Consider the following 15,605-nt stretch of genomic DNA (forward strand, 5'->3'; position numbering starts at 1 on the left):
TTCCTTCAATAGCCTTTTGCTATATTGACAAGTTTGCAAGGTCAAGTTTGACTCTACGTGGAATGCGAGGAGAAAGTTATATTGACAATTCCTAAAGTTTCATCAAATTACTTCGATACTCCTTCCTTTTTTTTTATTCTTACACTAACCTAATAATTTTTTGAAATACACAATACTAATATCTCGTATGAGAGAGTTGTTGCAAACATAGAAAAATAATAATAAAAAATTATTGTAAGGTTATGTTTGGTAGTGAGAAATGAAAAGAGATGAAACGAAATAAAAAAATGTAAAATAAAGTGATTTGATAAAAATGAAACAAAGTGTAAAACAGATAAAATAATTGACTAAAGTTGTTAAGCAAATAATAAAAGAAAAAAGTAGAAAAATAATGATTAATCAAAATGTCCATTGTATCCCGTCATAATGTTCACTTCAATTTTAGCTTAAGATGAAATTAAAAAAAAATACACAATTAATAATGTAAGTTACGTAATTAATTATCCTGTCAACAACAAAAACCAACTCGATCAAATTTCAAACCTTCAATTCCTATATAACTTATCATACTAATAGGATAGTTGATTATGTATACAAAGAAACAAGAGGATGTTGCAACTCATTGTCTATTGTACCCTGCAATCATGATAGATACAACTTTCACCCTCTTTCATCTCATTTTGAAATGAAAGTTGAAAAGCATGGAATCCACATGTTTTTCAAAACTTTGCCTTTCACCAAACACCTTCTCTCACACCCTAAATTAATTGCAATTAGTTTCGGTTGTGATTCACTCCTTAAATCAAACACCCGTAAATGTTAATCTCAATAAACCTCATAGAATATCTATAATTTGCTGTATTTTTAAACATATTTCATATTACTTTATTTTTAAATCTTTAAACAATTAATAAAATATGTATAGTACACAGAATAAGTTGGCAACATCTAATTTTTATCAATAATTAGAACTTTAAAAAATAATTAACATAACAATATTTTATTGATATTTAATTATATGGATAAAAAGTTTCAAAAAATGAAAAAAATCATACTAATTACAAATATCCAACAGTATATCACAAGTACCAAATTTATTTGATATATGATCGCATATCGGTTCCGCAACTATGTTGAAGTATCTGTACATTCTAACCCAGACCGCGTTTGAAAAAAGAATGCTTACATTCCATTTCCATCCATTGAGAATGCGAACGTTCACTAGAACAAACTGGAAATGCGCAAATGGGGATCCCAGATCATGCCACTGTTAAAAGGCGAAACCAAAACTGTGTGTACTCTCGAGTCTTCCTAATGAAAAACAGATCACAATTCACATCCTATACCGTATTTTCTCCATCCATAATTCTTCATTTCAAAGTCGTACAGGTTTGTACAAGCATGACGAATATCATTGGATACCGGATGTTGCGACAGAGATGTGAATTCACCAACACGAAGCCTGGAAGGTGGGTATCCTGTCATATTTGGAATTAGGCCTCTGTTGTGATAAAAGAATTCACTTGGCACATTCCTGCTTTGAGAATTTACTTGATATTGGTATGTACTTTGTGGATAACTATGTAATGGATAAACTGGAACTTGGTAACGGTCAAATTGAGCCCAATTGTGACTTCCCCTTGTAGTTGCTTGAAGATGCTTTCTCCTTCTGCGTTGCTCGAGTTGACGAAGTGACCTCTCGAAGTTGAAAGTGCCTGATGCCATCTTGGTGCCTAACCTTATCTACTACATTTGATCTTCCTATTTTTTATCGTTTTTTATTATGGATTTCATGCTGCCATTTCGAACCTAATAATTGCAAGAGATGAGTAACAAGTAACCAATAATGTGAAAAACTGTAAGATAATGCAACAAACGCATCCGCTAATGTTCAAAATTACCTTTAGATTCATTTGCAGAACAACTTTTCTTTTTTCGCTTCAATGATCTCATAGATCTCGCTGCTGCACCACGTTTGTGCTTCTCACTAAGTACCTCAATTCTATCAGCTTCATTTTTCCATCTCTAGAGCATGAAGAACAACAAAAGTAAGGAACTGTAACATCCAGAGGATAGAAGAGAAAACAGAGATAAAGGCTTGCACGCAATAATTGATACCTGCCGGTAAGTTTTCTGTTTATAGAGATTCCGGCCCTTTACAAGCAACGGAGAAAGAGGAGGCAATTTCCTAACCCCACTACTCCACAATACTTCAACCTGCAAGACATAGATGAAGAATTTGACTTCTATTAATGTGTAAAGAGTTCCTTATTTGGTAAAAAAAAGCTGTATAATATTAATCTGCAAACTCTGGCTAAGAAATTTCTTTGGCATAAAATGCCACTACGAAACCAAGTATGTTGTTTTTGTTTTCTGATTCACTGTTTCTCTATTCTCAAGTACAAGTTATTGGCTTAGAAAACAATTGTACCAACACCAATAAAAAAATTAAACATAATACCAGAGTGAAATTCTCAAGATAAACTTGAGAGTGAAATTCTCAAGACAAACTTGAGAGTGAAACCAGAACTCTACTTCACTAACCAAGATAGCCATTGCTCTGCTCAGTTTACAAGAGTATATATATAATCCAATTATGTTTGTCCGAATAAAAGACCAAGGAGCAATACAGGACTCTTTTTCATGTAACCAACTTATTGCAGCTAACTTTAGACTCACAGTAAAGGTATGTTGTTGTTTAGCTGCACCATAACTCTCCTTCACAACCCTCCCAGCAACAGTTCTGTTTCCTAGAGTTTTTCCATGCCGAGTAACTTTATGAAACCTGGCGAAATGTATAATTAACTTGAAAGGAACAATTCAGGACTGAAAGGAAAAATCATTGATTAAAAATGACCAGAGCAGACAAATTACTTTTCATAAACCTTCTGTCTGAACAGAACAACATCTCCCATGCAAACATCACCTGAGGAAAGTGAGAAAACAAGTATTTATTCAAAGAACAACAAGAGTAAGGCAAATGAAAGAAAAAAAGAAAAAAACAATTTACCAGTACAATTAATGGTAAAGGACGATCTTGGGTAAATCGTGTAGCCACTTCCATGTTTTAACCTGAGATATTAAAATATACACACACACCTTCTGAGAGGTAAAAACAACCATTCAAAATCAACGATAACAAGCCTTATCTTCTCTAGGAAAAATCACTATATTGCTCTTTAATGGATATGACGCAAATTTTTCTTAGAAATAACTATAGGACAAACATAATTCCTTTGGTTGAAACAAATTGAAGCAAAACGCATTGACAAGAAAAATTAAATTAAAATGTCTTCTCAAAAACAATGTAAGTATGAATACATCTACAATTGATTATTGGGTTTTCAATTCCATACAAAATTTCAATGTCTTGAAGTACGCTTCTAAGTCAATAGGCTTCTAGAATCCGAAACCCTTACCTCCAATGCTCCTTTATCCTGGCAACACAAACATCTCTATTTCCTGCGATCCTCAAGCAGTGATTCCGTAGATACGCTTTGCATTCGTTTAATTTCAAAGATTCAATATCTTTTCCTTCTAGCAAATTCAAACGAAAAACATAGAAATTCAACGGCACTGATCATCAACACAGCATTATTAATTTCGTTAGTAAAATTAAAACCTCGAAGGAGGGCGACGACTTTGTCGGAGAGGGAGGAATCATCAACGTCGCCGTCATCGGATTCGTACGCTTCATCGCAATCGCTGTCTTCTTCTTCTTCTTCTTCTTCTTCTTCTTCTTCTTCTTCTTCAGAAGAGAGAACCATCACTTTGTTCTTTCCTCTTCTCGTATGATCCATTTCTTGTAACTGTTATTGGGTTCACAGACAAATTTAAATGTTCGAAACTAAAATTTTAAATGAAAAGAAGAAAAAAGCGGGGCTGGACCTTGGTTCGGCTCGCTCGACACTTTTGGGCCGAATTTCCAACTATCTCAATTCTCAACGACAGATTTTTCTTTTTTGAAGTTAAAAACTATTATTTTATATTTTTTGAGAAAAACAAGTGAAATGATATATTTTTTTAAAAAATGTTTTAAAATTGTAGATGCAAAAATATTTTCTATTTTTAATTAATTAATTTTTTTTCATATATCAACTTTAATTATTTTTAATATCTTATATATTTTTTTTGGTCTAAAATCTCAACTATTTATAATCAACTTTTCAAATAAAAAAAAGATTCTTTTAAATCAAAACTAATTCTCTTCTTTATTTAAACTAATTATTAAAAAATATTGTAATTGTACATAGTTTTATTTTAACTTATATTTTTAAATTTTTATTCAAATAAAAAATTAACCTTACAATACAGATTCTTATTAGTATGCAATTTTTTCCATTTCCATTGTCTATCTGATTTTTGTAAAATACCAGACGTTTAGCAACATCTACAATTATACTGCAACAATCAAATAGGGATTAGAATTGTGCAGAATTGAGGTGGGATATAGATACTTCACATTTCCTGCCTCGGGCCAATTATCAACATAATCAGCACCTTTAAATGATGAGAAAATCATCCAAGAAAAATCAAATTACAAATTCCCAAAAGCTACAATAATCCTGAAAGCACAAAAGTGCCCCCAAACCCTCTGGATACAAACTACAAAGCAATGAATTTGCATGTGGACAAGATTACAAGAATGATGCACCTCAATTGTGAACCTTCTAACATGTTACAGTATTGAGTGTACCCTTTTAATACACTACAGCTTTACAGTGGAAAATGCAAACTCCTGTAGCAGGTTTGCTTCCTGCTCCAAGTTGTTAAAGAACGAGATCATTCTAAAAGCGTATACGCCGAGGCACAATGTGAAAGACAATCACTTGATGATAGGGTTGTGATGATTCTGTTAGCAATTTTTAAGCCACATATAGATCATCATATAGTTTAGTCAAGCACTCTTGGATATTCTATCGAGCTTCTGAGGTCTATAGAGCTTTTGCAAGACTTCTAGATGGGCCATGCAACAGTTTGACAAATCCAAGGAAACTTAATTTTCCATCAGTGTGCCGAATCCAATCATGGAGAACAGCATGAACAGGGACAGATGGACCAAGCCCAAGCTCCTGGTTATTTAGTTAAAACAAATAATATAAGGAAATGTAACTAGGCACTATGAAATAATGAAGAAAATCAATATATTAATATCACAATGCAACAACATGAAAGTTAAAATGGGTAGATATCTTCATTTATATAATAATCAGCACAGTAATATTCTCAGTATAAAGATTTATAAAGGCATGTATACATAAACTGTCATCAAGTCATCAGTCAGATCAACCATACCGAAGCTAGTTCGTCAATGACTATAGCCTTGTTTCCATCCTTTTCAAAAAAGTCATAGGCACAACGTGCATTTTGCTCCCACTGGTCAAGTGTTTCAAGTTGATGAACACTAAGGGCAGCTGCACAGAACTCGTCAAAATCCATCCTTCTATATTGTAATGCATTAAGCTGCCACCCAAATTATTTGTATTAATAACCACTACGGGTACAAAATGCCATTTGCATAATTTCTATGGTTAAATCATAACACTTACTGATGCCAAAAAGTCAGGTATGCGTGACTCCTTCATAGCATCTGTTGCATTTACCATCAAGACCTAACCAGCTCAAAGTTGTGAGATGACAAACACCTTCCTCTTAATATCTTAAATAAAAATAAATTGAAACAAAACCAACCACTTTGATATTTTCCAAGTTAATGGTGCCATTTTTGCTTGGCTCTAAAAGTGCAAACTGCTCCCTCAAATAAAATAGCTCATCAACAGTTAGCGTCTTAGACAGAGCCTGCCCCAATGCCCACGAAAAAAAAAAATCCATTAAGTTATTGAGAAGCAAATATAGTGTGATCAATAAAGTAAAGGCAGCAGGAATAATCAAAATAACAGAAAGAACCAATGCTCCAGTAACAACAAACATGAGTCTGCCTGGTTAGAAAAACTATAAAATATTCAACACAGTAGCTACTGAGATGATTTGGGCAACAATTAGCTCACTTAGCCAGAAACATTTACTTTAAAATAAATTGGATAAGTAGTAATTTAGTATACCTATTAGAGAAATGCAGCACAATTCTTTACTGATGGAAGAAATTTATTGAAGATCAAAATACTTTGTTGGACCCACAACTTATTTAATGAGTCTTACTCAAAATTTTGTAGTTTTCAACAAATTCTAAAGCAATATTAGAGTGTTTAAAAGTGTGTCAAATAGTGTATTGATAGCACTTCTCATAACTATTAATAATTGAAGAATATGAGACCAATGGAGACCACAGTTGTAGTAGCAAAAATCAAGAGAGATGATATCAAAGGATAAAAGGCATACAGTTCATCAAAATGTCTTTCCCATCAATATCAGGTTTTTAAAAGCAGACAAAATTCTACATAGATAGACATACCCTTAAAGCTGCTTTTCGTAGAGATGAGGAACACATATATGCCTTCATGAGCTTGAATATTAGAATATCCAGAGGTAATTTTACATCCTTGTTTCTAATCCATGGATGACCTGCAGTATGCAAATTGTAAGTAACAAATATAAGCACAAGAGCTAGCAATCATTGCTGAGAAAACTCACTTAACGCCTGTGCTGCAGACATTCTTTTCCGTGGATCTTTATTTAGTAATCGCTTAACAAAATTGGTTGCCTCATCTGACAGAGAAGGCCAAGGAGGTTCATCAAAAATTGGGTCAGCTTTCAATACCGCACGAAAGATACCAGACTCGGTTCGGGCCCAAAAGGGACGGCTACCACATAATAAAATATATGCAATCACTCCAATACTCCAGACATCAGCCTCTGTACTGTAAGCTCTATGTAGAACTTCGGGAGCCACGTAGTATGCACTGCCAACAATATCATTAAGTCTTTCATCTGTAAAGGACAATGAAAGGTAAAAAAATAAAGCAACTCCAAGATAATAAATAGCACACAGTGTAAAAGGAATCAAAATATACCTAGTTTAACAAAATCTGACAACCCAAAGTCTATGGCCTTCAGCTTTGAGCTCTCATCCTTGGATGCGAACAAGAAGTTCTGATCCAAAAACTAGCCATCTTCAAAAATTGTACTTGATAATAATTAGAAGACAAATCAATCAAAATCACAATCATCTTATAGCCTGTTCGTATTAGATGATTGTGAACAAAAACTTATGTTGATTAAAAGGAAAAGTATGTTCCTTCTCATAAATGCCATCCAAAAGCTGGGAATGGCACATCAAAAATTGTGTTTTTCCCTTTTGCATAGGTTGAAATCTTTAACCAAACACACAAAATAAAAGAGTAAAAAATTCCATTTAAAGACAACAATATTTTTTCCATAGCTTCCATTTTGTTTTTTTCTACCCCTTTTTCCCCAAAAGATAAATAAATTTTCAAACATAAAAGGAAAAGGTCTTTCTTTAATGCAAAAGATACTTCTAACATTTGACTCTCTGACTACTTAAGCTAAGCAGCTGAGTTCAATATTATGAAAGTATGAAACAAAAATAGGGTGGGTTGGGGGAGAAGAAATCTCTAAAAACTGCACATATACTTCACCTCAGGTTTAAGATCACGATGCACAACACCCTGTAAATGGCAAAAGGCAACTACATTCAGTATTTGTCTCAGGACAGCTTTTGCATCTTCCTCTGTGTACTTCCCTCCTCTGAAAGAGCAAAGAGATATCTTATAGTTGTTAAGCACACAATTTTGCATCTTCCAGTCACTTCCATTTATCCCCAATTTCCATCAGTGGCATTCAAATTTTAAACATTCAGACATTGTATATTTTAAAAATAAATAAATACCTTGATAATATTCTGTCTAACAGCTCTCCTCCTTCACACAACCTAGAACATGCAAAATAGTTTAAGAAAAGCTGTTATTTATAAAACTCATTACACTTTTCCTTACTTAATTATCCAAAAAAAAAGGACAAATTATCTTGATATTATAAATCAAATTGCCACAAAAAATGAACTATAGCATTTAACTTCACCAAGCAACATAATTGAAGCATACTCCATTACTATATAGACATTATCGTGGTCTTCATATGCATCATAGAATTGTACTAGATTCTTGTGTCCAGTCAAAGCTTTCAATATTTTTACTTCCCTTCTCACATCCTCGATAGCAATTGCAGTGGTCATCTACAATTCATAGATACAAATTAAAATAAATTATTGCAAACATTTAATAAGTAAATAAATAAGTTAATACATGTGACTTTGCTTTATTCTCAAAAAAAAAATTATTATAAAATTCAAAGAGGCTAGAGGGGTTTAAATAAATAAATTACAAGGTATACTGGTATAGACAACAATAATGTGTTAGATTTTCGTAATAGATTTTATGTCTACTTCTCTTTTCATAAATATTCACAAATTTGATAAAGCCCCACTTGTTTCATGCCTAGATCCAGTACTATTAAAGATCCAACAATGGAACTGTGTTGTAATAAAGTAGCTTAAAGGAAAATACTAAAATCAAGACAACCATAACAAAAATGTAAAAACTTCACTCAATTACAAATGAAACAAAACAACAGATCCATACTTGACTATATTAGGATAATTTCAGCTGGTCATTTTATTTGCCTAAACATTTTGCTATATTTGTTCAGAAATCAGTACTATTTTAATTTTAGACAGCATAAACTGATACATCATCGTTCCATGACACAATTTTCCCTATTGCAAAGCAGAAATGCATGTGCAGCACAATTGGAAAGCCCAACGCATCCAATCAACTCCACAATACTAACAAGCCAAATGAAATCTCCCAATCACAGTTCAAACATCAAGAAAACTAACAACAGTTGGCAGGAAGGTTTATGATTTCGGCCACAACATCAAGGTTTCTGGACTCTACAACTGCAATTGCAACTGCATTGGCCGCATTTGTACTCGGGTGTTTTGGAACAACAAAAATTGCAATTGCAACTGCATTGGCCGTATTTGTCCGCAATTTCCCCCATTCTCAAGGATAGTGACAAAACCGCAACCAAAATTTAAAATCTTAGTTAGGAGTGACAATTCAACCACAATTTTCAAAAACTAACAGAAAATCATTCGGGATAAAACAATAACTTAATAACTAATTATGCCATGCATGTGATTGTGAATGTTGGTGGAAACCTTGGCTTTTGGAATGACTTTAACGGCCACTTGCTGTCCCTTCAGCTCTCCTTTCTTCACCTTCGCAACACAGGTGTACCCAAAATGCCCTCTCCCAACCTCACCTCCAAGTTCATATTTATTTCCGAAATGCTTGGAGAATCCGAAGTTCTTGTCGAGTCCGGCGACCGCCTCGGCCTCCGGTATGGCAGCCTCATTGGGCTTCACCGAGCCGTGCCGACGCGCCAGTGCCGCCTTTATATGCTTGGCAGGCGACGGCGGCGGAAACGGGCGCTTGAAGAAGCGCCGCGGAGAGACCGGGAACACGTAGCGGCCCGGACTGGGACTATAGAATGGGAAAAACGGAGATCTCGTACCGCTGTTCTCGGGCTCCTTAGGGTTTTGGTTTTCGCCATTGGCGTGAGGTTCGGCGCTGAGAGTGAGTGTGACGGCGTCGTTTTGAGAAGGTGCCGCGGGGGAGCGAGTGGCGGATTGAGGAGAGTAATGAGTGGGTTTCGAAGTGCAGAGACCCATTCGGTTTTGCTTTGCGACTAAGACACGTGATTTGGTGCAGTGGCTGAAGGTCAAAGCATTGCATGCAATAAGTAATAATGCTAGTGAATGGATCGTGGATGAGGTTGAATTGAAAAGTGAGAAGCTCTTCCTGCAGAGATCTTAAGTGGAATTGAAATGTGGAGTTTGCGAGAATTAAGGTAGGTTGGTTGGGTTAGTTGATCGTGGGGAGTGTTTGTTTAACAATGGTGTGAGGAAGAAGAAGAAGAAGAGAGTGCGTTTCGTACAAAAGAAAATGAAATGCCGAAACTTTCGGTTTTCTTTTTCAATTAATCTTTGATGGGAGTATAAACTTTGTAATTAATGATGCCAAAAAAAATAATTTAGAACGCGTAGATTACACACTTATGGTCTGATTAATGATGCCGTAAATTTTCTGACATGGAATGGAATAATAAAAGCAAGCTGTGGTGGGTTAAAATACAGTGGTCCTCATGGTATGATTTACACACTTATTTATAAATTTAAATAAAATATACAAATAAAATAAATTATAAAAGATTATTAATTTTTATATATAGTTAATAAAAAAAAGGTCAGCATTTCCACACTGATTTACATCTTATCTGATTATTCTATTTTATCATCCTAACTAGATAGCCTTTTAAAACAATAATTTTCGACCTTCTTTTGAATTTATATTATTAATATTAGATTCTTATAATTAGTTTTGGTGCAATATTAGACTATTCTATTTGATCATTTTTATTATTAATATAATTATAATTCAAAAATTAAAATTAGGAAGGACATTACCTTTTTTTTTCACTTTTAGTTCTGTACCTTGATTTTTCCTTTGTTATTAAGTAAAAGGTTAAACAATGTGGTGGAACTCAAACTTAAGTAATTGACGTAAGCAAATTTTATCCATGTAAGAATTTCAATCCAAAATAAAGCAATAATATACAAAAGGCCATGTAAAATTTTCATGTAAAAAATACTTTTCTGTTGAACATTATTTGTAAATTACAATCTGAACATATTTTAACCTCGCGAGAGAAAGAAAGCAAAAGACCAATGCTTTTTATCTTCCCGTGTTTTCCTTCAACGTTTTGTATGCATCTATTGACTATTGAATATTTAATTTTCGTTAATTTTTGTATGCATCTATAGCCTAATTATTAAATACAAAAATCAAATTTATAGGTAAAAAAAACTTTAGAATATGAAAATGAATTTAAATAATTTTTTTATAATATTTTTTCAATTCTAAAAATTTCATCTCCTTAATTTTTTCTTATTTCATAAAATAAAATCCAATATATTATAAAAAATATCGGTTATTGCATTTTATTTATGATGTTACCATTATGTAAGAACAATAATAATTTTATTAAATATTTTTAGTTTTATCTTTAATTTTACTTAAATTTAAATACCTGTAAAATACACAATAAATTTCATAGTTTACGGTTAAAATAGAGAAGAAAAATATTTTGCAACTATTTGGTAGTGCACATAAGATCTATAATGTATCAAACATTTTTTTATTTACCAAATATTTAATTATGTAAAATATTACTTTTATTTTGATTTTTTGTATAAAAAATAGTTAACATAACAAAAATTATAAGATGGTATAATAAAAAAAATTACACTGATTTAACTTTTTTTTACTTGATTTTATCAATTTGGAATTTTATTATAGCATTCCTTTGAATGTTTTGGTTAAACAAATTTTATTATGTATATTTGGTAAGAAAATTTTGTTGTTCAATTTAAGTAAAATTACCTCCTGTGAAAAAAACCAATATTCCATACAAAAATACAAAGAAGGACATGCATGGTATTAATGAATTTAGTTTGTGTTTGAATTAACTTTCAGTCAAAATCATTTCTAAAATCAAGTTTAAAGTAACAAATAATTGCTTCAATTTTTTTTTTATTTTCTATCATAATTTTAGGGGTCAAAATTTATTGAACGAGGTAACCAAATACACTATATCAGTAAATTTTAGAAAATAATAGTTCGAACAATTACTAACAATGCAATATATATGATTTTTCTCATATAAGCGCTTTCATTCGTGTAACTTAACATCTTCAATGAAATTTATACCTATCTTGTCGTCTTGTGTCTGATATTCTTTGGAATGAATCACCCTTTTAGTATAAATCCCAAACAGAAGAATCCATTCAATCCCACTTATGCTTCCAAAAGTTTCAAATATAAACATTACTTTATTACAAAGAAAAGTTATCAAACAAGGTTACGCATTAGGTTTATTATTAGGCTTAAATATTTTTTTTAAGTTTAGTGTTTTTTTAGTTGTTTTGTTTTTCTAATTTTAGTTTTTATAAGTTTGTATTTTTTTGATTTTGATTTTTATAAGATATTTTATTTATTTTTAATTCTTGTAAGTTTGTTTTTTTTAAAAAAAAATTGATTCCTGTAAGTGCAAACTTATGAAGACTATAAATGAAAAAATTAAAATCTTATAAGAATTAAAAATAATAATAAAAATTACAGAAATCAAAATTAAAAAACTTTAATTTATAAAGAATAATTTAAAAAAAAAAACTTATTGGGACCAAAATAAAAAGCACTAATTTACATAAAACAAAAACATATTAACTCTTATTATTATCATCAAGCGCATAAATTAACGTGGGATATAATTTATTAAATGATGAATTTTATTATTCATAATTACTTTAATTGACTCAAGTAAAATTGTTTCTCATATAAAATAGGTGACCCTTACTAAAATAATCAAATTATTATTATTATTTATTATTATTATTATTATTATTAAATATAAGATCAATAAAATCTATAAATTTAAAATCTTTCTCTGAATTTATCATTAAAAAAAATCTAGCTCTGAATTTTATACGACAATATCGACTATCTTTATTCCTAATCTATCTAACCAATAAATTTATCATCCTTCTAGATTTTCTACCAGGACCACTAGATAGAGAAAGCTTACCTACACCTGATTAAACACCTTCATGTGCTACACTCAACACAAAAAAGATTAAAATATACGAAACTAAGAAGTCGTGAACACTAGTAATATCAATATCTAAGCCTCTCTTGCGACTTTGACTCTAATACCAACTGTAACTAGATCTATAATACTAAGTCTAATACCAACTGTAACTAGATCTATAATACTAATGACAAATTTGATGATGAAAATGTTCATAATAACTAATTTATTTATATACGAAGATATGTATAAACTTAAAGTATGAGATAATTTAAATTAAAACATGGAAGAAGCTTATTTACACACCAAAAAGTAACATTGCATTTATCATATGGTTGAAGGATATATAAGATGTATTATTATTGGCCTTTCAAATAAAAAAAGATGTATTATTATTGTCCTTACAAAGTTCTTCTACATGTCTCTTCAAATTTAACTGATATTAAGAGACTACTGTTCGAGAGATTCTTACGATAAGGTGTCTTTAATTATTGTCTTTAGAACATTATTAATGGAGTTTTATTCCATTTTTCTTGTTTACTATTGTTATATTCCATTCTCACAGTCCACACTCTCATAGTATTATTGATAATAAACATCACACCTAATTGAAGTTTAGTCCTATTATTATTAGGATCATTATATTTTGTGTTCTGTTGTCTTGGTTTTGAATTGGAACCTCATCCGAAGACTTAATATAGATTCATTATGTTGTTCTTGCTGCCCACTCACTACGCCATCAACATGATTCAGCTCCCCACGTACGTAAAATGTTCCTCTGCAACTTCATTTTACTTTGCCGCCTTAAAAGCAGAAAAGTACATAGCCCACACTTCTGATCCTGACCCGTATTTTATGTTTCAGCACTTGATGATCAGATTCAGCTAGCTAGTAGCCTAGTAGTATTACTTTCTTTATCGGCACCTGATCATTTTTGCTGAATTATATGCTATATTCCCTTGGCACCCACTGATTAGTCATTACAGGAGGTTAATTGATATTAGTATAATTAAGAGGTTGATTAATTAAAGATGAAGTAACACTGTGCGTCATTTATAGAAACTTAGTCAACTGTATCTAATCATTAATTCCTTCTATTAGAAATTTAATAGCGACAAGTTACCTTCTGATAATCACCTCAGCAATGTTGTAACAGGAAATAAACTTAGTTAAGAATATATATATATATATATATATATATATATATATATATATATATATATATATATATATATATAATTAGAGTATTTGGCATCCAAATTAAGATTATTTTAGTGTTTTATGTTGAATAGAATCATTTAAGTTGGACTCACTTGAAACACAATTGTCATATACTAGTATATATTTAGAAACACACATACAGTACACTATCATACTTAATTCTAAAATCCTGTCCATTATTATGATTATGTTATTTGCTGCACTTGATTTCTTGTTTTGACTTGTGTTTTATATTGATGATGCTGGAAGCTGACATGATGACTTCCTGAAATGGGCTAGGCATTTGGCGCCAAATCCTGTGGTAATTATTGGCACTCCTTGTATGCCAGTGTTTTGGAAATAAGTAGGAGTCGAGCAAAAAAAAGAAAAACAAACGAACTATAGTATCTTGATAAAATTCAAATTGGATAGAATAGTGTTAAGAACTTCCGTCCAAAAATCAACAACTTCCACAAATGACAGAATTTGCCTCTTGTCTTAAGAGTTTAATTATTCATTTTTTTAACACAGACAAAATAGAGACCAGTTATCGTGATGTGATATGACTTAAGATGCACATAATGGATAAAACAAATCATTCCTAATTAATGCAACATTTTGATAGCTAGTTTCCTTGTCACTAATTGATTGCATTGTTCAAAAATCACTTTCTTCATTACACTTGAAAGAAAGTTGCAACAAATCGGTACTTCAGATATTCACATTCACACACCAATCCGTGATTTTTGGTATGCCCATAAAAGGGAAGTTAAGGTAATTGATTCCTAGCTAGATAATACATCATAAATTAAACTCAGATGCATTTTATACTTTGTCAAAGTTCAAATTCTTCGTTTTCGTGACATGGTTTAACTTGTCTAGAGAGGATAGCATCAAACAATTTTAAAGTTTAATTCGATTTACAATGGAAAGTTTGACTTCCTCAAACAATAATGAGGCATGTAAGTAAAAGGGTTTGGTAATCATGTTACTAAGAATCGAAACACGAAGGAGTTTTTAATGAAAGTCAAAGAGGGAACCTCAACGGAAAGTAGTGATGATGATGGGGAGAGTGAGAAAAAAAGGCTGAACATGCACGAAGAAGACATGGTGGTTCACGCATTGATGACTACCTACCTCAGAATTTTCATATCAGAGAGCCCCACTATTGATGCGCATGCTTACCCTCCTTGTCCCCAACAAACAAGAAAAGAAAAAAAAAACAAATATTCGCCCATTTTTTCTATCTATCTTTCTTTGTCAGGGTCATTTTCCTTCATTCCTACCCTAACCAAAACATAAGAAATGTGTATTAATTTGAAACTGCAGGTAAAGAAAAGATAGAAAGCGAAATGAAGATTAGTTCTTTGTTTGTATTCATCCGATTAATTCCAATTCCTTCATGTGATAAATCAGCGTCAGAAATTCACAAAAGTAAGTAAAATCACATGTGAGTTTAATTCTATAGGCCGGGACAGAAAATATCTTAAATAGGAATTTAACTTTTGAGCTACAACATACCAATAATTCAATGTATTAAAAAACACTACATATGCATCAAAGGCTTTGTTTTTAATTTAATACTGGGTAAAACAAAAGTAGGAACAAAAAAGAAGAAAGGAAACTAGCTCGAGTCCGATGGATCATAGAGGATGCATCGTACCGAAGTTTAAAGGAAACAAAAGTAGGAACAAGGGAGATGTAGCCCTTTCGTTGTCGATTGGTTGGCCAATGCTGCCCGTGACATCTGGGTTGGAACCCATGTTTTTCTCTGGGTG

General features: G+C 31.9%; 1 protein-coding gene and 1 pseudogene across 1 annotated transcript; both read right to left on the reverse strand.

The window, feature by feature from the left end:
* Positions 1 to 984: 984 nt before the first annotated feature.
* On the reverse strand, positions 985 to 3,824 carry LOC114374391 (annotated as a pseudogene).
* A 605-nt stretch (positions 3,825 to 4,429) lies between these two features.
* Positions 4,430 to 9,946, reverse strand: LOC114373474 (CDPK-related kinase 5-like). Its single transcript, XM_028330937.1, has 11 exons — positions 9,140 to 9,946; positions 8,022 to 8,152; positions 7,808 to 7,849; positions 7,557 to 7,665; positions 6,972 to 7,050; positions 6,592 to 6,888; positions 6,413 to 6,522; positions 5,692 to 5,799; positions 5,550 to 5,612; positions 5,296 to 5,463; positions 4,430 to 5,072 (listed from the first exon to the last, which is right to left on the reverse strand). Exons 1-11 carry the CDS (start codon positions 9,650 to 9,652, stop codon positions 4,935 to 4,937), a joined length of 1,758 nt encoding a protein of 585 aa, XP_028186738.1. The 5' UTR covers positions 9,653 to 9,946; the 3' UTR covers positions 4,430 to 4,934.
* Between the last annotated feature and the right edge of the window lie 5,659 nt (positions 9,947 to 15,605).

The sequence above is a fragment of the Glycine soja genome, chromosome 11 (assembly GCF_004193775.1).
Source record: "Glycine soja cultivar W05 chromosome 11, ASM419377v2, whole genome shotgun sequence".
Taxonomy (NCBI): domain Eukaryota; kingdom Viridiplantae; phylum Streptophyta; class Magnoliopsida; order Fabales; family Fabaceae; genus Glycine; species Glycine soja.